The 22607-nt window shown below is 39.3% G+C and overlaps 1 protein-coding gene across 1 annotated transcript in view; it reads left to right on the forward strand.

Moving 5' to 3' along the window:
* The first annotated feature begins 2466 nt into the window (after positions 1 to 2466).
* alk (ALK receptor tyrosine kinase) overlaps positions 2467 to 22607 on the forward strand; it is a 398068-nt gene continuing 377927 nt past the window's right edge. The window contains exon 1 of the mRNA XM_072364756.1: positions 2467 to 3920. Coding sequence (XP_072220857.1) covers positions 3170 to 3920 — 751 coding nt within the window. The 5' untranslated portion in view covers positions 2467 to 3169. The remainder of the gene's footprint in view (positions 3921 to 22607) is intronic.

Raw genomic sequence — 22607 nt, forward strand, 5'->3', positions numbered from 1 at the left:
CTGATAATGCAAAGACTAGTTGCTGAAAAATATTAGACAATATTGCACACAACACAGTGATGAAACATCGGAGTGAAGGAACAACAGTATAGGGGGTCGTTCCTGCCAGCATCAATAACCATACTCGATGACTACTTATGGTGAACAACTCAGAACTGATTATTGAAGACTGTTATTGAATCCTAATTACTGATTAAGAACAGAATTGTTTGTATTGCAACACTGTCTCTTTAGGATGATAAAAGTATTTTTCATTTCCCTCATTTTTTTTTTTTTTTTTAAATCTGTGTTCTATTAGTTGCAATATCAGCAGTGCAAAACTGACTTTGCAGCAAAACAGCATAAACACTAAAAACATATGTTTCTGCATCAAAAACTGCCAACATGATATTTCCCATAAGTTTGCTCTGCTGTAACTGCATGGCTTCATTCGGCTGCATCATTAACGTACGGCCCCACAGGGTTGCATATATAATGTATTCCCTCATCTGAGAATCTGCATTACTCTGAATCGTTAATTCAGCTCTGAGATCTGGGTTGATTTTAGGTTCAGACTGAAAATCCATGTTGGATTAACCTTTTAATAGATAAAGTAATGACAAGGTGTAATTGAATCAGCATCTTAATTTGGACTGCAAATATTTTATCAACATTATCGCAACACACACTGATGGCTTTTTAGAAGATGGTTGAATCAGTGCTGATGTGCTGCCATGTTATGGATGCAAACATTTACTTGATCAATCATATCAAGCACTTTCAAATATGTTTAATTGAAATGATGTCATCAGGAACAGATAAACTGGGAGTTTATTTCTTCTTTAAAAAAAGTCAGTTTACACCTAAAACTCAGAACAGAACCTATGTGGACCAAGTAATATGTTCTGCATAGGTTACAATGATGATCTTGTCAGGTTAGGAAAAATAACTTTGACTTTAAACACTTAGCAAACTTAATCTTGCATTTTAGTGCACTGCTCAGACAACCAAAAGATACCCTGGTTATGTTGGAGCAGCCCAGTCTAACAGTGAATGGATCATATTCCTTGGATTCCAACCATGATCCTCTCTGAGCCCCTAAAGTAGTTTTTGATCTTAAAACCTTTTTTTTTTTAAACAAAGCTGATGGTGACATACTCAACTAGGTCTCATTCAAATGACCCACAGTCATGTTATGTGTAATCACTGCAGTCCGTTTGGAACATGTACTCTTTATGGATGTCACAACAACCTAAATTTTTTGCAGAAACCAGACCATTTCTTTTTATATTTAAAGCTGTAAAATTAAATGTGAAAAACATACATCTACCGCAATAGCCTGGAAGGGACAAAAAGAACATTGACTCGAGAGTGGCCTGTTATCTCTGCCATCATAGTTTTGTTGTAAATGGGGAGCATTCACTTGGTTTCAATTTAGATTTGTCTCTGCAGAAGCCACTACACTTCACATTCTTGGAACTCTAAAGTGCATAGTAATAACACACTATATATGCCATTTAAATGGAATGCTATGTGAATTGCTACCCTACACTCAGTTTGGAGTTTAGTTGCTGGCATTTAGTTGCTGTGAATCATATGAGCAATGACAATGATATGGTCAGAATTTCCACGATGTGATCACGCTTTTTATCAAACACATCTGTGGAAACCATTATCTGTACACATAAAATAGTCATCTTCCTCAGGATCAAGGAACAGACTTAGGGTGAAAATTACATGTTATTTTGAGCAAAAAAAAATCCTCCAAAATACATTTGCAGTTACAAAAATCAAAAAAGGGGCTTTTGTAACTGTATTTTGGAAATCCAGAATTCAGCTTCCGACAGAGCAGACTGTGATTCCTCGACTCATAATATGTTCTCACTTGACCCTAATCCTCCAATTAGATAAGACTAATGAGAAAGTGTAAAACTTCCATAGCAATTAGAAAATGAATGGAATTGTCTGTGACAGTGGGGAGTGCGAATGATCAGGAGTATGTGGCGACGCCATCTAGCGGGTGTCTACCCAGGTGAACTTTTAAAGTCAGAAAGGCAGGGAAGGTGTGTTCGGGTGATGGGAGGAGGAACGTTTTCTGGCATTTCTTCCCCTCTACCCCAAACGCAGACCTCCCCACCCCCCACCCTGATTACCTGTTACGGAAGTAGTGTTGAACTGGCAAAATGCCGAGACGTATCTCTCAATCTCTTATTTTATGCATTGGCTTCTGCCTATAAGATATAACAAAGCCGAATGGGCTCCAACCCAAATGGCCTCCCTCTGAAACTATTTTATTTGCACATAACCGGGAGAGAGCGACTAATCCAATCCAATTTCCGAACAAGTAAAAAGCTCGATGATTCATTGAAAGAAATCATGAGGGACAATGCGTGGAGGTGTTTTGCTACACCTCCAGGCATTTCTAATTTCAATAAAGGCTACGCTCAACATCACGGCTGCACCGAGGGCGCATCAGATGCGTCAACGCTGCCTGCTGAGGGATTTTTGTTCAGTTAAAACGGCTCCTATTGACATTAAGTGGACTGGAGAATGACTTTACCATAAAAGAAGAGAGCAGAGCTTGCAGCGCTGACCAAAGGAGCGCAGAAATACTCAGCAGACTATAAACCAGAGAGGCTGTCGAAGGAGGTTTTCACTAGCCAAGATTGTATGTGATTTTATTTCAAACTTTAATGGACGCCCGGCTTCTTACTCATTGTGAATTCTTGGTTTAGTTGTGTGAGGAGAGATCGACGCAGCATCCCCCTGGTGACAGATAGACCACTTGTACCGCCGTCACAACTGTGCCAAGAGACAGGGAGTCTTTGAAAGCCACCGGAGCGGACCCGACCAGCATATAAATCAGCGTCCCGGAGAGCGTCTAGCTGGGCTCGCACTGGCGATAAAAGGCATTGTCTCAAAGGTGCGTGTGCGAAGAGCAGACAGGGGAAATGGGACTTTTTCCATTTAACGAAAAGAGGACAGCAACATTCAGTGGCAAGCGAATGTAAAACACAGTTCTCCTCGTCTTGCCACGGGCGCGCACCGGCGAGGAGGCGCAGGACAAGCAGAATCATCGATTCGTACTTTGTGATTTTGCGCTGCGTATGTGACAAGAGCCATAGAAAAGCAACGAAAGGTGGGGATTAAGAGGTGTTTTTCCTAAACGAAATACTCAAACTGTTGTACCATGGACGCCCGGATATTGTTTTTGCTCGTTTGTTCTGCGGTATTTTTCGCTGGGCTACACTGCGCCGCGCCAAGGACCACAGCGAGGATGGATCTCCCCAGCGCCGGCTTCAGCAACAGCAGCAACGGCGGAAGCAGTGGGGAAACCGCGGGCAAAAGAGACTCCAACCAAACCCTAATCTCCAGAAACAAGAGGAAAACCCTGGCCGTAGATTTCGCGGTCCCCTCTCTGTTGCGCAATTATCTGGCGGAGTTCATAAAGAGACCCCTGAATGGTGACTGTCAGACTTTTACCGGATGTTACACGGTGCGTGCAAACTTGAAAATGCATTGCATACCTTTGCAGAAAACCATATCTACTTTTGTGGACCCTAAATCGGCTACGCATTCAGCACTTGGGAACAGGTCTGCTGATGGACAGCTCCCCTTCTTTTACAAGCGGCCGCTGTCCAAAGTTCTGGAAATGGACTTAACGAAAGCAAGCAGGAAATCAAATCAAGTTGTGGTGGAAATAGGAGAGGATCTAGTCATTACGGGATGCGGGGGGTTGACTGTGTACGAGGAGGCCCCGGTGCTCATGTTGGAAATGGACCTCACCACAATCTTAGAGTGGTGGCTGGGAGCAGAGGGGGGCCGACTCCGGGTCCGGCTCATGCCCGAGAAAAAAGCGCAGGTGCCCGGGGTTGAGGATCGGTACACAGCGGCCATACGAGCTGCAGACCCCCGCCTGTACCTTCAGATTTCCTCTCGGGGTGAGTTCCTCTTGTCCCTCCTCCTCCTCCTCCTCCTCCTCCTCCTCCTCCTCCTCCTCCTCCTCCTCCTCCTCCTCCTCCTCCTCCTCCTCCTCCTCCTTCTCCTTCTCCTTCTCCTCCTCCCTCCCCCTTTCCTCTCACATTTTGTGCAATGTTTTCTCACACCCCCACATGCGGTTCGCTCAAGGTTGTGATTTAAGTTCTGCTGTGATGAATTTTTGATGTTGAGTCCAGCGCATCTAAACATATGTGCTGTGTTGTGAAATGAGCGGGAAAAGAAATGTCAGCACAAGAAGGATAAGCTGATATTTGTGATGGTCTGATATGAAAGCGTTGGTATTGGCTTGTGTGTGTGTGTGTGTGTGTGTGTGTCAGAGGAAAATAACACTCAGGGATTCACGCGGTTAGGTCTCTTTCTCTGACCTGGGGGACTTATCAGACTCCTGTTTTATTACTGATGCCACAGAAGCTCCTGAAAATGAACTGAATGTTGGTTTAACAAACTTGGATTGTTTACGTTATCAAACATGCTGCTGCAAATTTAGAGGCTCAGGCTCAGTTCGGAAGTGTTTTTTTTTTTTGGAGGACAAGAGAGGCCTCATCTACTGATAATAAGCATGTATTGCTTAAGGACAACAATATGCTATATATAAGTTAGGGAAGGCCCCAGCTGGACTCCTTCCACTTTCGCATGCTTCTTTTTACCTTCTGAATTCCCCCTTGCTGAGGGAAGGTTGGAAATTTAAGAAAACAGGATTTATTTTTGATTAGGCACAAATTAAGCTGTTATCTCCAAGAAAGCTTTAGCACTCGATACTCAAGGGCCATTCCCTTGTTCTTCTGAGCATCGGCACAATCAGTGTAATTGCTTAATCACTTTGATGAGGGAGGCTGGCCCAGAAAAATGCAACAGAATCTATCACACAAAGGCAACGCAGAGGCTAGCTGGGCTGGAAGTGGGTAGAGTAAGTGAGAGCCTCCCTCCCCTGCAGAAGTGTGTGCACATTAAAACACACAAACATGCACCCAGAACCCCTGAAGGCAATGACTGCTTATACTGTTAGTGGTGAGTTACAACTTATGTTGGTTAAAGGCTTTATGATTTTAGTCAGCATATTGTACAGTACTGTGCACAATTCTTTAACGCCCCTCATTTCTTTATACATTGCCAAGAATCTGAGAAATACTGTTTGAACATGTACAAACATCAATGTGAAACAACAAATAAGATAGAAACAGGGTTTGTTCAGTACTAATGACCGTGACAGTTAATATTTGGTCTGTGCTCCTTTATTCTCCAACACAGCCTGAACCCTCTGAGACAAGCTTTTTGTCATTTCTTTAAGTAGTCTTCAGGAATAGTTCTCCGGGCTTCTTGAAGGACATCCCAAAGCTCTTCTTTGGATGTGGGCTGCCTTTTGTTCCGTTCTCTGTCAGGTGATCCCACACTGTTTCAATAATGTTGAGGTCCGGGCTCTGGGGAGGATTCATCCCTCCATAAGACCTGTTGCCACTGATTTTCAGTCCACTTCTTGTGTCATTTGGCATAGCTCAGCCTTTTCTCCCTGTTTCCCTTCCTTAAGAACGGCTTCTTGACAGCCACCCTTCCATGGAGACCATTTCTGATGAGGCTTGGGCCAACAGTAGATGGATCAGCTGAAGGTCCAGATGCATCTCTCAGGTCCTGTCAGGTCTTTGCTGGATTTTTTCCTCTTTCTTAAGGACATCCCTTTCAGATCCTGTTCATCTGCTGTAGATAGTTTTTTAGGCCTGACACTTCTTCTTTTGTCCTCCACTGTCCAGTTTCCTCAAATGTTTTAAGGACTGCACACCATGCTGAGATATGCTTTTCAGCTGAATCACATTATTGCTGCAGAAATCCTATTTTTTGTCTGTCTTTTTTTAATAAATACAACTAAACGATTGAAACAAATGATGAGTCTTTCTGATGGGGTGCTAGTAACAAAATGTTTAGAGATGCAATTCACATTTCCTCTTTGCAAAGTTGTCTTTTATGTGTAGACACTACACTGATTCATCTTTTGAGTTAAGTGCCTTTTTTATGCTTGAATGATTCATAGGTCACTGTCAAGTGGCTTGGCAATTAAAAAAAAACACGTGTCCCAACAATGTCCCAAGAAAAACTTTGAAAGACCTTCAGAAAGCCTGGAGAACTATTGCTTAGGACAACTTTAAAATATTACAATAATGTCTGGCTGCTTGGATGTAAAATATAAAGATATAAAGACTTTTGCACAGTGCTGTATATAGTAATCATAGTTGAGATTAAAGACATCAGTGTGTAATCTGCACCTTAGTGGACCACCTCTGCAGTAGGGAATCCACCATGCTTGTAATGTTGTCGCTGGAACTCTGTTTGGAGGGATGGGACATCATTATTTAAAAATTTATTTATTTTGATGATGTTAACATTAAGCCCTATCTTACATTTCATGTTACATTTTCCCATATATGTGTATTTGAGTTAAAATCCTGTGACTGGAAGGGCCACAAAGTATTATTGATATTGTATTATCACTATATTACTATATTTTTATCATTCATTGGCTCCTGGTGACCTATATGCTTGGGGACATTGTCATCCTGGAAGGGACAGAATAGAAATGTCATCATGGAATAAATGTGATGGCTTGATATATTGATTTGATTGACATTTTACGCTCCTTCTAAAGCTTCTACTTCTAAAGCTTAGTATCCTTCGCAGCACAACCAAAGACCCATTCACTGCTCTGATCAAGAGCTCAAGTTTTCCTTTGATCTGTCACTAATCTGTTGTTTTTGCTGTAATGTAGCCGTGAAAGAATAAAAAAAAAGATAAAGAAAGAAAATTGACATATAGAACGCCATCTCACTTCCAACGCATCACATACCCATGCTTCCTTTTTTTTTTGCTACACAGGAACCCACCAGGTAGGCGTTTAACCGTGTTTTTCTCTTTTCAACAAGCAGAGTTGTGAAAAACGTGTATTTTAAACCAAACTCTGATCCATGCATTTTTGGTGGTGAAATGCAACTTTTCCTTTTTTTCCCACTAAGAGAGAACAACACTAAAGAAGAGATATCACTGAAGGAACTCCCAGTATTTTTAAATGACATTTGTATGACACAGCTGTATGGAAAAAAACAGTGGCTGTGAACTCTTTATTGATCGCATACAATCATTACAGTTTGACTGTAAAGGCTCCTCACAGAGACACAACACACATTTAGATTAGTGAGCAAGCTAATGTCTCCACACGTGGATGAGGACATCCGCTTTCTACACCTTACTCATGTTTATTTGGTCACAGACGCTTATAAGGAGTTTGGAGGGGATGCACGAAGGCAGTAATCCACAGATCTTTGTGCAATCTATTGCTGGTTCGTTAACATTCATTGTTTTCTATTTTCCTCACACATGTGGTTCTTTTACTTTTCTCCGGTGCTCTCACCTGCAAAATGTTTCAGATTAAAAGAACAAGGTTTGGTCTACATGTTACAAAATGCATGGTTGGACAGCTAAAAAGTTTTATGTGCTTACAGTTTAACCTTTTTTACTTTCATGCATCATAATTCCTGTCATGTCATACCTGAAAACTGCCCTACAGAAAATAACAGCCTCTGGATATGTTACCATCCCACAGTTTCCAACCCCTGTGACACTACTACCTTTTACATTTGGGCAGGTGTACTTATGACTTTTTTCTGGTGTAACTTGACTAAAAGAGAAGCTAAAACAGTAGAACAGTTAACGTTTAGTTCCACAAATGAGAGTCGACTCAAATTTAGCTCGGGCTCAGTTAGAATTTCATACTAAACTGTCCACACTTTTCATGAAATATTAAGTTTTCTCATTCTCTCAATGAAGAGGCTGGTGTTTCCTCTAAAAATAGCTACATCATTGAATAGATGTTATGCCTCAGAGAGAGGTATTTTTGTTCAGTCTTGTTCAAGTATCACTCACCACCTCCAAATCTTTTGTGCAGATATGGTCTCTTCGTCCTCTAAAGAGACCAAGATGGTGACACCAAAAAGGGAACTTCACAAACCAATATATAATGCCAGCATGACAAAAACGATTACATGTATCTGTGGATTTCGCTTTGACTGGGTTTTATTATATTCTTATTTCTTAGAACCCCTTTCTTATTGCAATTATTTTGGAATTCAGGAGAAAAGGAACTTGACAAAGGAGTTAGTTTTTTGCATCACATTTAGGTAATTACATAATCAAGTGGTTAAAGGTGGTTAAACCACCAGGGACAGGGAATATACGCTGGCTCAACCATAATGTTCACAAACCAAGTTGTTTTGTAGAAAACCAAACTAAAAAGATAAAAATAGGTCTGAGCTGATCTTTTTTTCTTCATGGACATCATAGCCAATGGTAGGTCTCAGCAGGCCCTCCACCCAACACAGCGATGACTGTTTGCAGGTGGGAAGACAGCAGAGGATTATGTCACGTTTTTTCAGTGGTAGCCTCAGTTGGATTTTTTTTTCTTTTAGAGCATAATATTCTGGTTGAAAATCACTAGACTTCTCTACTTCTGTAAGTCCTTGTATATTTAGCTAAACTTTAACCAGAGCTGGTGTAATATTAGAACAATTGGACATACCAATAATGTAATTTGTGTGCCATCTTGGAAGTCAGGAACAAATAATATAGTTTATTTTGTCATCTTTTTAAGCAGATTGTATGGTTGCAGCACTGTCATTTGCAGAAAATGGAGAAAGACATGTCAACCGTTTGTTGGATCACTGCACATGAAACATTGGAGACCTGTCCAGGGATGTAACCCTCCTCCCACTCAGTGTCAGCTGGGATCAGCTCCAGTAGCCCTGAACAGGATGAAGCCGGTGTAGCTGATGGATGGAAGAGTTTTGATTTATACTTTAATGAACAGTAAAGGTAAAGGCATTAGAATACAGCAACTCTGACTGAAATGAATAGACTGTGTGCTTATCAAACCCTGTTAATGAGGGTGTTTATGTGGTCTCAAGTATCCCAGTTTTGACAGGTTTTTGCAGTGTCTGCGCCTGTAAAGTCTATGCAGATTTCCGAGGCCTGGAAATGACCTTTTTCATTAAGTTTTAAAAGTAGCTGTAGCTGGGGGGCCAGAGTGCTTAAACTTCAATTGGAGGGATGCTGGTTTAATCCCAAACTTCTCCAGTCTGCATGTCAATGTATCTCTAGGCAAGACACTGGATCTTGAAACTTGTAGGTCACTTTGGATCAAAGCATCTACTAAAAGAATATAAAGTAATGTAAATAAACATCTATATTTGCTAGCTGTACTCTGAAAGAAAAACATGTTGCTTGTTATTTATATTGATGAATGTTACAAATACACTGCAAAGATCCTGTATGAAGGATTAACATCCGTAGGGGCCAAATGTTGACAGCCAATTCATGACAGTTTCACTATTTTCTGAAGGATCCAATGACCCTAATATTATCTAACAGATATGTCTGGGGGAAACTTCTTGCAGCATTTGTCAATATTTTGGTTCCCCCACACTGACTCGTCATTGTGTCTGAAATGTAAACATTTGCAACTCAATAGCTTCAGTACAAAACTGAAAGTGCTCATTTTCTATACAATTTCTCTCTGTTCTTCACCTCTAATATCTTATGCACTCGTCAATCTATCATTTAAAGAATAAATTCAAGACAACTATTGGTTCAAACCTGCCCTCAAGGTTTTTTTATGTAGCAACACTTAAGTAGATAAATGAGATGTAAGCACTGAATCATTTTATATTTCATTCGTCTCTATATTTCTCTTGATGTTGAAAGTAACTGTAATGTCAACAACTGTAGTCATCACACCCCAAACGTGACAGAGACTAGGATCAATAAACGTCTTCTGAACCAAACTGTAATAAATAATAATTGATAAAAATTAAGGGTTTTTATGATTAGTGTTGTAAACAATAAAATTGAAAGTGATGGTGTGCTGTCAGAATCATTAACACTGTTCCACACAGTGCATAAAGAAAGAGGTCAAGCGATTTGGTGCCTGTATAATTAGATGTAAGTGTCAATCTGAAAATGAAAGGTTGTCTATCGGTATTAGTTATCCAGTGAAAGAGAGGTGACCGGTTGTGCGAGCTCCTCGTCTTCTCCACACTGTCAGAAATAATATTACTTGGCTTGACATTTTCAAGCAAACCTTCATATAAAAGGGTGGATTTGATTAAATCGGTTCCATTTTAACATGGAAGATTCTTTGTTGGCCTTGAGGCTTGTATATTCGGAAAGATAATTGTTATTCAGCAGCAACTTGTCAACTTTCTCTGAGCTTTGAAGCAAATCTCACAGCTCAGTTATCATGGAGATTGCTCAGTCGTCTGAATATCTTGCATGGAGTTCTGCATAGTTTTGGCAAATCTTCCTTGCCGTCGGAAAGCATCCTTGACTTAATCAGCTTCCATATACAGTTCAGAAAGGAACAAAGTGAATTGTCATGAGTAACAGTTGACAAAAGTCTAGACACCATGGGTGGACTCCAACGATTCTGTGAATTGTGTGTGAGCGTCACTCTGAATGCCCAATGTTTCAGAGATTAATCTGCTGGATATTTGCAGTCTCAGTTATTGTCATAAACGATTATTAGATTATGTGTTTCTACAAGACACTGCTGTGTTGACTCACTGGTGATTAACAAATGGACACAATCCCTAAACACACATCACACACCCACTTATCTGTCAACATTTTTGAGGAGATATCATTGAAACAACGGATTCATAATCCTCCCCCACCCTATCCCTAATGTTAAAGGTAGACTAAGTATAATATTCCAAACAAAAATGCATGGCCTCATGCTAGAATAACTCATAATAACTCAATAATCATGTTTTATGACCCACTGATAGTGTGTGGAGGTGAATTTATATGTGTAGTACTTTTCTGTTTGGGATGTTTTTGGGACACATCCTTTGGACAGAGAGTATGTAGCCACCAGCCATTTCTGTCATCTTAATTGTGTGCACGTCTGTGCACTTAAGACATACACTCAGTCAATCACATTGTGACATTCACATAAACCAGCCGGAACCCTGCGTACAAGCCTAAAGAATCTTCTTTTTAGGCACTTGCTGTTGGAATAACATGTGAAATCATGTCTCATTCAGTTTCTACTGAACATAATCACATTGCTGAAGTTCTGAATAGGTTGAGTATCTGGGCCAAAAAAAGTGGGGCAAGTAGTTTAGCCAAACAAAAAGATTACCAGGTAACCATGGCAACAAGTCCAGGTAACAGACTAACATTTTCCAGAGACCATGGTGCTCCCTCATATAGTGAGCGTGTGAACAGATACAGGCACACACACTCTTACACTCACATGTTTTGGCCCTCCCCTGTGTTAAACACTCCATCCACCATACAGAATGAATGGCCCGATGCTCTAATGTGTATTGTCTGTCTACCTGTTTACCATTTTTATACTCCTGACTTGCCAGTTTGGCATGTTTCTGTTTATTGTACACGATACGGATGTTTTCCAGCCTGCAGTAAGACGCAGGTAATTAACATGAAAAAATACCCATCAGGCCAGCATGACTGCGGGACGCAAAGCATAAAACCGCTCTGTGAATTCATACTAACTTGTCTCATGGGCCCTATGGGTGACATCGTTAATAAGAAATACTAATAATATGTGTTACAGTATGAGAGAGAGGAAAACAATGCTCTGACGGTGTGATAAAGTGCTCACCTTTGCTTTATTAACCTCTGTTATGTTCTCCAAGTGGTGCCATAAATAGGCTGCGGAAGAGTCATTAAACGATCTGAGCACTGGAAGCTGGAGAAAGCAGGGACCTCCGCTTCATTAACCAGCACATACCTTCCACTGAGCTCGTGGAGATGTTTTCTCACCGCGCCATTAGCAAAGGGTGTCTTCGTAAACAGGCAGAACAGAATGAAATTGAACCCCCAAAGTAAAATGAAGAAAAGTCATCACACTTGAGAGGCGCATCTGTGTACTTTACAGCTTTTCCTCTCATGTTTGCCCCTCAGATCTGCCCCAGATGCAAACACACGCTCATGAATTTCTTTTGAGTAACCTCTCATTCCCTTTCAGGCTTAAAACTTAATCCTGGAGTGTGGGTGCTCTACTTGTTGGGCAAATGCAGAAATTTCTTCTTAATCATAAAGAAAGCCAGCAGGAAGCGTGTTTTTAGGTTTGATTACACGCTCGGTACTTTGTTTACAGCTTGTTGCTTGAGGTCGCTCCTTAAAAAAATTAATAAACTTAATTGTCCTTGTCCCAAATGCTTTTGCTGTAACATTTATTTTAACAAAGTAGTAGGTAAAACAGGTTCAAGAGAAGTTTTCAGAATACCAAAAAAATTTAGCTACAACAAAGACACTTAATTTGATTATCGCTTTTTTCATTTATAACTAAATGAGTTTTGTTACAATTAATGTCTTAGATCAAAATGATTGACTTGTTTTTTTGGTAATACAATTTGTGCATTCATGCAACTGAAATTGCTTGGATGAATTCAGAAGCCTTCAAATTGAAATTAGGGGCTCTGAGACTGACAAACGCAACTGTAATTACAGCTGAAATGATAACCTGGAATTGATAATGTCAAGAATATGCAGCCTTTCCAGTGCGTTTTTTAAATTTATTATAAATGTGTATAGTGTACTTTATTCATCTGTTGGATGATTGCTTGGGTTTTTGGTGTCATGGCCTTGTCATGACCTTTTTCACTATTTTCTGTCTTTTAGATTATTAAAAAATTTCATGTTCACCTGTTTAAAAAAATACTGTGATAAGCAGGTATGGCGTTCTAGTTAATATAACCACAGCACATTAACATGCAAGTTAGGGTAATTGGCCCATAGGGATGCATATCACTGTAACTGGTGCCCGTGGCTCAGTTGTTGGAGTGGTTCGTCCAGTAACTGGAAGGTTGGCAGTTCGATTAAAAAATTGGTGAAACTGACAGCTGGAAGGCTGACAGTCTACCTCCTTGCCATGGCCGTGATGCCCTTGAGCAAGGCATTGTACCCCCTTGCTCCCCGGGCGCTGTGATTGGCTGCCCACCGCTCCAGTGCACGGCACCTGTCTCTATGAGTGTGTGACCCTGTGCATGTGCATGTATATATATGTGCATGACAATAAATATGATTTTAAATGATTGTTATAAGATATTCAACACTGTTCAAAGTTAGTTCTACTATGTCTCATATTTAATGGTTAAATATTTAAACAGTATTAAACAATACAAGTTTTAAATGATTGTATGTATTGTATCAAAATAATTGTAAATATAATGAATATTAAAGACATAATCTAACATCAGCAGGGACTGCATGAAGAAACTTACACCCCCTTCTTTTACTCAATAAGAAGAAAAAAACCTTTCAAGCTGTCTTTATTGCTGGTTGTACACAGCTGGACACGCCCATGCCTGATTACTCCCAGCCCTGTTCAATTAACTCATCACTGGAATAGATCTTTTTTTTTTTTTTAAGATGCAGGAAATTGATTCAAACGTCTAACCAGCACTGTGTGTGTCACTTAAATTACTACTTGAGTTTGTTTGTGGTTACAAAACCATTTCTTAAGATGTTGCTCTCTACGCTTCCACAATGGGAGACATTATCTACAAATGGAGAAAACTTTAAATATGAGTGAACCCTGACCTTCCTAAAATCCCACAGGAAATGGGCTGTCTGGGCTGTCAGAAACGATCCGAGGCAAACGTGTGGAACTGCAGGCCTTTCTCAGCAAAGGTCAATGTTCATGACTTAAGAGGAAGATAAAGCCTTTTGTGAATTTTGCCACAAAACAAACCAATGACTCTCGAAGCCTTAGAGGAAGGCCTCTATGGACAAAATCCCAATTTTTACCCATGACAAAGAGTTACATTTGGTGGAAATACAACCACCATGATTGTAGGGAAAAAGCCGTGGGTGGGCAAAAGAGACGGCATCAAAATCAAAAGTGGTCTAACTGAATGCAGCTCTGGTATAGGCTGCATAAAACACTGACCTTCCAGATAAACCCAAACTCACAAAGGCAAAAACTACTGACTATGGACTCCAGGTGCCTGAAGAGAGGATTTAGCAAGAAGAGAAGAAAAGCTTTCCATACAACTGAGGTAGGTGGAAACCAGCTCTAATTTGTGAAGGTTGTAGTGTTTTTGGATCTGCCTCTTATGCCTCACATTTCACAAACATTCTAAAATGATGCTTTCTGAAATGTTCTCTGTGGTGTATTTTTCTCAAAGTTTGTCACATTGATGGTTTTCTTGTAATGTTTTGCACCTTGTTTTGTCATGATTAAAGGAAAACAAATTCTGCTCTCCAGTGGAAAATCTTGAGGGAGCACATCAGGTCAATTGTCTGTAAGCTGAAGCTCGAGCGCAACTGGGTTAAGCAGCAAGATGTGGATAGGCTTTGTGATTATGATGTTGGTAAACGTGGAAAAAAGCAGATTATGCTCGCTAACCCTCAGATTTGACAGCACTAAATCCATATTGAATAGGACTGTGGACATGAGTCGTGTCATTTGTTTGAAGAGTTCAGTTCCAGGTATTGAATTACTACTTTTAAATATTCATGTTGATGCTTCGGTGCCTCACTCAGTTTTCTGTATCTACTCTGGTTACTTTAGTTTTCTAGTGATTGTGGTTGTAAATCTGATCTGATTAATATGATATTAACACAAAATTGAAGAAGTCAGCATTTGATAAAGTGTGTTGTGGCGTCATATGTTAATCAGTCCTCTCCTGATAGAATGGTCTGAAAAGGACATAGACGTATGTGCTATTATTAACAGCAGTTTACCAAAACAAATTAAAGTTACAGTTTTATGATGATGAGACGCTTACAGTTCTAATGCAGAAACTTTATTTTCAAATGCTCAAGTAGAATATGAAAAATTGACCTAATCATAAACAAAATGCTCTTATAAGACACAAAAATCCTTTGCAGAGAAACTAAAGTGTCTAAAATTGGAATGGATTTCCTCGTTTGTTTCTCAGTTGTTCACCGTTTGTGGATTGCTCTGCATTTTTAGCTTTGTCTTCAGAAAGTAGAATGAGACGACTCTGGATTGCTTTCACGGTACGTTTTGGGTCGCTGGCTATTTGCTTAACCTGAGCAGGCAGTATACCTCTGTTCTCTTCACATCATCAATATACACTACTGACCTAGTGACATTAGAAACCATGCCTACTTGTTCCATTGTATTCTGTTAATTACATTTATTATACAAATAGATTTACCACAAGATCATTAGATGTGACCCAAACAATGGTCTAATGGAGCGAAGGCAACAATATGCCTTACAAATTGATGCACGGTGTTGGGCAAATAACTTATTACATTAGTTATGCAGCATGGCTTAGTTAGGAGTGCCGTTACACGTCTCCAAATCCTCCAAACCCAAAGGTTGCACCTTTTGTGTTTGATAACAAGACATTGCTGTTAAACCAGCAGGCCCTCCAGCAATGTGGAGGGATTTACTGGTCACCCTGCTGCCTCAGACACTGCACACTACTACTCTCTAAAATCCCTCACTTCAGGAGTGTGTACCAATCCTTCAGCTAGGAAAAAGAGGTCATGCATGCACGCATGAATGTGGCTGACGCATGCCGCGTCCATGAGACAATGCAAAATAGCAGGAAATCTTTTTAATTTTAATAGAAACAACCACTTTCTCACATCACTGCTGTGTGCAGTGTTATCACCTAACACACAGACCTCATTTCTATGTCACAATAAGTTGTAAAGTGTTATTTATATATATATGTATATATATATTCCATTCTAAACTGAAACAATCCTATCTACGGCATTGGCATATAATTAATAAAAGACCGGGAAATAAGTCATTTTTAGTACTTTATAGCAAAGGGAAAAATGCATTTTGTAGTTCTTGTTCGTCTTTATTTTGATATAGAAGTCGGGCACTCTTTTGTTGGTTAAATACATTCCAGTTGGCAGCTTTTGTCAGAGTTGAAATCTGTATAAATGTCACGAAACATCATTTGATTAATTTCTTTATTTGATGGGGACAACCATCTTATACCTCAATCATCCAATGCAATATATCTCTGCATTTGTGGTTATGGTTAATATCTAATTTCCTCCTTGTCCCTGAAAGACCTGTTAAAGAAACGCATATTTTTTAAACGTTTCCATCAGAATATAATATATTCTATTTAAAATGTGGTTTTCTTGCATGTGCATAATATTACATTCTCACATATTCTTTATATTCATAAGAACAATACCAGTTAAAGTACCTGGTCTCATCCATACACTTACACCTTCATACATAATTACATGCTTGATTAGAAAGAAAAATCTAAATTATTTTCATTTGAATTTGAAAAGGTTTTTGGTAGTTTCCTGCAGTGGTACTTCTGGTTGACAAATCAGAGACCTGTAATGGTAGTATCTGAGAGAACAAAAGTAGTTTGGCCAGATAAGCACTTATATGTGAGTAATTGTAATTTAATTTAATATGTAAATCTATTAGCATTGAATGAAGCATTACCTTCTATAATTACCTAATTGGAAAAAGTCTCCAGTGTCTTTATCTGGTGTATTGCTCTTTGGGTTTGTTGTATTAGCTTGAATAGATTCAGGATATCTCACCAAGTGAGTGTTGGTCATCAGACATTAAGCACATTGGTGGACATGTAAGCCACTGTTGCCACTCGACTTGAGTAGGGCGTGTTGTTTGTGAGTAGAAACAAGATGCCGGTTTATGGTACATTTTATTTGATCCAGAGGTTTGTGTAATAGTGTCATTTAAAAAAATCTGAATAAAATTTGGGACTCACTGGTTAGTCTTTACAGCTTTACTATGAGCAGATTAATATGATTACAATATACCTAACAGTATTGTAGTAGGAATCATTACTGTTTCTGGAGCCCAACACATGAATTTTGTTTTTCCTCCCAGTTGTTGTCACGTCTGGCATCCAGACATCCAACTAATGTAAATTAATTTTTAAAAAGTCCATGCTGAACCTGCTGGTCTCGATACCCATAAACCTTTCAAAGCAGGAACAGTTAATGCAGTCTAAATGCAGCACAATGACCCAACGCACCTGTTGACCTTTAATTTAGTCCTTCCAGGTGGAAGGCTGCAGTGTCACAGGAAAAGTGACATGACATTGCAATTGAGTGTGTGGAGTCGACACAATCAATTGGACTCCTGACATTTAAAGCTTGTATCAATCAGCTGCTAATGGGGGAATCAATGGGAAGTCAGAATGACATGCCACTTTATTATTTATGCATTTCTATGATCAATTCACTCAAGGAGTTGGCAGTATGTTGTGACAGCTTGGCTAACCCATGAGACATGATCCCACTGATCGATACTGTAAGTTACACTGAGCATTATCAAGTGCATGTGTCTCTGTGTTGGACCCTAACTAGGTTTCATTTCATGGCAGAGTGGTTGAAGACAAAGTAATGAATTCAAATTGAAAGGAAGAAACTGCCCTTGCCACAGCTTTACAGAGTGAGATGTTGAATCATTCCTCTTTGCAAGTGATAATAACGAGGTATTCATACAGCAGCATCTGTAGTACAACCACTAATCTTTTTGCCATTTCCAGTGCTCAAAAATCAGTGCTGCTTGACTGAACTGAGTACAGAGAAATGATATAATTACCTCCATGTCACCGCAGACATTTTAACGCTGTATTGAAATAGACCTGCATGAAGCATTGCAAACATAGCAATTTTAATTTCAACAGATCTAAGTTATGGAGACGCCGATCTTGTGTTGCTGTGTCCATTGCAAACAGTTGAAAATGAATGCATTTTAATGAGAGACCTCCTGAACTTGCTCAGATTCATTTGACAGTTGCACTCAACAGGGCTGCTGTCCTCATAATGAGACGGCTGATTCATCTTGACTTGAAGGAAGTGAGGATATCATTAATTTGGCTGCCTTAGCTATTGAAATGTATGTCCTGCGAATTGGCCCTCACATTTTTTGGCTCCATCTCAAGAGTTCCGGGAGCACAACTGTTGCCGAAAAATACAAGCTGTTAGCATTCTGCAGCCAGTCATACTTCAATATTAAAAAGTGTGCCAAGCTTGCCAAAATGGAAGCTACAGATAAACACCTTGACAATGTAAACAGAAGCCAACACCTTTTGTGAATATTAATCACCCTGATTGCAGTTAATGCTTGTGTCACTGTTTTGTAAATTAGCTGGACTCAAGGTAACTTTGGTTGCGATTTACTCTAAATTTCTTCTTTTTTCTTTGAAGTTTTTTTTATTTATGTCACTTGCTTATTTTCTCAAAAAACTGTAGGCTGCCTTGTTGATAAATGAAGATGCTTTAAGAGGCCTTGATACAAGAGTTGAGTTCAGAGTGAGATGCCGAGAGGAATGCACTCTGCACATGAGCTGAAGATGCTCCACTTCCATAATGAGAAATATAAATAACATGCATAAATCAGTGGTCACACCTTTGTGGAAGTTCCACACAGTGTCTGCATATTTGTTTTTGTATGAGTTTGCCAATTTAAATGCCAGAGACCAGCAAGGGTCCCATTTAGAACTTTTCTACCTTTGCAAGCAAAAGGTGACACAACTTTTAAGCAAAGAAATGCACTGAATATACATTTCTGACATCAGTAATAACAGTATATAGTGCAAGAAAACATATTACACTGTATAAATCTAATACGGCATTAGTAACGGTGGCTTGAAACCACAGCTGACAGTTGGATCAAATCACACAATCTAAAAAGTCAAGCCATGATAGTGATCAAAGAGATGGGTTACTGTTTTGCTTTAAACTAAAGTTGCATCATGTTACCCATGTTTGCCTTTGGTGTTGTCTTGAAATCATGTTTGTCCAAAGATCTGAATTGCTTATACTCTTGAACTTTCAAATGGATTTGGAAAAAAACATAACTAAACTAATTACTAAGAGTCACTGCCTGTACATTATTTCATGTTTTCTTCTCAGTATAAACAAATGTTTAATACATCGTATTAAGCATTAATAAAATTCTTATTTTACATTTCCATTGACCCTTTTAATGTTTTTCCATATCTTCATTATAAAGGCTAAATATCACTGTAAATGATGTGATTCTGATCCATGTATCTTCTTGTATTTCTACCTTGGAAGAGAGCCAGAAAGCTTTTTTTTAACTAACTTAACAATACTTTGCCTTAAATCTATAAAAATTGGTATTTATATTGGTTCATATGAAAGGAAAAACTCAGGTATGTAGAGTCAGGAGCAGAGCAGCAAGGATGGAACATTGGATCTGTCCAATGGAAGTAGGATGTAGAGGATTTGTTGCAAAGTCTGTCTCATTGTTGAGGGAGTTGGGTGTAAGTGTACAGTATGAGGAAAATAGTGAATTTAGATATTATTAGGGACTGAGCCAGTATTGGAAGGTTAATTGTTGAATTTAGGGAATTATGTGGTTCATTTTCTTGTGTTTACTTTGAATATTGGAATGCATTTCAACTCTTATTCTCTCTGCTGGGAGAAAGATACCAAAAGAATACAATACATTATATTTATTTTGTAGTGAATTGGTTAAGCTTCCGGGATCATTCTGAAACACAGGACAGCGCTCACGATGTTGAACTTTAAACTGTGTTAATGCAATGGTAGAAGCTGCATCTCAAAAATCTAAATCGATGCTTTGTCAATTAAAAGACAAAATTAAAAAAGACGGGTAACTTCACATTTTCCCTCCTACAACAGTTTAGCTTTTCCTTTTTGTATTTTGTATTCCGCTTTTGTTGTACGAGCTATGTCTTGTGATGTCCAGTCTTCTATTCATGAGCTGTACAGTTTGCACTATTTTCTGCTGTTTCTGACACTCAGCTCCCAGCATGAGACTCTTGTTACAGTCTAGAACTGACAAGCCTTTTGTACCACCTTCTCTTTTACTCTTTTACTCTTTTACGACTGTACTACTTCATTATTCATGAAAAGTACTAGTTTGAGATTTGAATAACATAATTTTTAGTAATTTAAATACACAATAGAGTACTTGATAACTTGAGGAAACCTTGTATTTCCAGAAATACCTTTTTAGGGGTACCTTGTGCATTGAAAATGGATGCAGTGGACTCCTGAAATGTCCATATTAGATGAGTTGGAAATGAGAGAAATTTTATTTAAGGTATGGACTCTGGAAGTCACCAGACAAAGCTGGAATTTGTTTGTAACTTGTTAGCATACATAAATCTCAGACGTATGAAGTAATGTTATTACTCTTTCTGGTTATTCAGCAAAATGGGTGCACTATTTTCTTTTTTTTTTTTTTAGCTCCATTGTAGTCTTCACCTAGTCCTTCAGGAAGCAGAATCTCATTTACCTGATACATGTGCTGCTATGTTCACCAGGAGGAACAAGAAGTGCAGAGGTGTTAATTCAAATTCTTTCAGGCTTTCTTATCACAAGTGACCCTTTAAAAAGGTAATGGAATATACTTTCACCTATTGGTTACAGCTTTGATGACAGTGGTGCAAAGATATAGATCCAGATAGGACAGTGCTGTATTTCCCAAAAGATTCTGGAAAGTTTTTCAAGCTTCTTACTTAATTTCTTTACTAGGGCTGGGACTTTAGCGCGTTAATTGAGATTAATTAGTTGCACAAAAATGAACGCATTTTAATTGCACTTATTTTTGCACCATGGAACGTTTCTCACTTGATGAGTTTCAGGCATACTGATTATACTGGAGCACCAACTAACGTTCATGACTTCAAAGCACAATGAACAAAAGTTCAAAGAACTAGTGAACGGAGAAGCTGATGGGACCACTTTGGTTGGGCCTGTGGATGGGAAATTTTGTTTTTAAAAACCAGATGGTTGGTAGCGTAGCTGTGGCTTGTGCAGGCGCCCCGTGTATAGAGGCTAATCCCGCATCGGACGGCCATTTACTGCATGTCATTCCCCTCTCTCTGCTTTCTGTCTCTTATCTGTCCTGTCCATTAAAAGGCATAAAAAAAAAATTAATTAAATAAATAAAAAAAAACAGACAGATGGATGGATGGAAGCTCGATAAGAGTAGGGTTGGTTAAGTACCACCTTGGGGAAAAAAAAAAAAAGTTGTGTTAAACTTAAGCTTTATTCAATGGTATACTAAAATCCATAGGAAAAGAAATTCTTCTCACTGTTCTCAGGTCAAATATTTATATGCGATTAAAATGCGGTTAATTTCGAATAATTAATTACAAAGTATTTAGACATGGCTTCACAAAAAAGGGAAGCACTTATAAAGAAAGCATTTTGTGGGCAGAACACACCAGTGGTCTTTCCAGTCTAGTGAAGCACTAAGCATTTCTTTGTCAGATTGTCTGGCTTTTCCACAACTTAAGCCAGACTCACATCTGAGCTTAATCAAACCAGTATGAAACATCAAAAGGTAACACAGAGCCTGAAGAAAATGGTCAGAACGTTCACTAAGAGTTAAAAAGCCATTAACAGATGTGTTGCTGTCACCAAACACAAGGAGCTTGGCAGCCTTGGAGGAGCAGCCTGAGTGCTCTCAGGCCACATCCCCGGCTCCCTTTTATGATCTGTAATGGGATTGTTGAGGAGCGCCAGCAGCATCCTCATCACAGGACAAAACCCACTTAATGGGATATGATTCGCCATGAAAGGGCAAAGAGGAGCAGTTTCTCACTGAACCCACTTATCCCTTGAAACCTCCATACCCACTCATCCCCACCTCCCTCCACTGACCTCTCCAACTGACAGCTGAAGTGTGAATTCCGCCTTGATTCTGCGCCCCTCTCCTACTGTTCCTGAGCTGTGAATTGGTGCGTGTGTGTGTGCGTTTAGAGGTATGTTCAGGCAGAGTATCAGTGCCATGAGAGACACTGTTTGTGGTTTATTGAAGCTCCAGCAAGCTTGGTGGCCTGAATTGGCTCAAGGGATAGGACTGAAACTTGTTCCGCTGCTGAAATCTGTGGGAATGAATACTGAGCTGATTGGTGCCGTTTTGAGCTCACCAATGCTTTCAGACGGCTTATCTCCTCAGTTGAAGTATAAAAAGTTTGAAGTTTCAGCTTCTGCTGTGCTTCTGCTTCTTTTTTGATTGGCTTTGCTGTTGGAGTTTTGAATCATTTCAGTAAAACTAGATGAAAGAGTTGAAGATGACTTTTACTCTTTAAAGGTCATAACGAAATTAGTCTTGTTGCTAAAACTATATTAACTATATTGCATGCTTATATGTAGATGGATCAAATAATTTATTGGATTCTTATAATATCTAATTATTTTTAAAAGCAATTATTTTTAAAAGCAAAAAAAGCAAAAAACAGCAACTTATAGTTGGCAGTGAGGTTTGCAGTGCACTTCTGCTTCTGTGTGGAGGCTTGAAAGGACTGGCATGTTTCCAATTTTCCCTGTCTTCAAACATCAGCTTATCAACTTTGTTTGTATTTGTACACATGCAGCTCAGGCACATTTGCATATTTATTTAGGGGGATCTTGCATGTGCTTGATGTTAACAAACGTGTGTCTATGTGCGTGCAATCATTCATGTGCACGTCCACTAGAGAGCACTGAGGTGCTTTCGGACAACACAAAGCCTTCTCTCTGCAGTACAGCATGGTGGTGGGGGGGGACAAAGAAAAAGATCAGCAGCTCACACTACTTTTTTCGGTCTGTGCCAGCTGGATGACATCATGTTGACCTTGCCATGT

Source organism: Leuresthes tenuis, unplaced genomic scaffold (assembly GCF_036924035.1).
Source record: "Leuresthes tenuis unplaced genomic scaffold, fLeuTen1.0.hap1 SCAF_15, whole genome shotgun sequence".
Taxonomy (NCBI): Eukaryota; Metazoa; Chordata; class Actinopteri; order Atheriniformes; family Atherinopsidae; genus Leuresthes; species Leuresthes tenuis.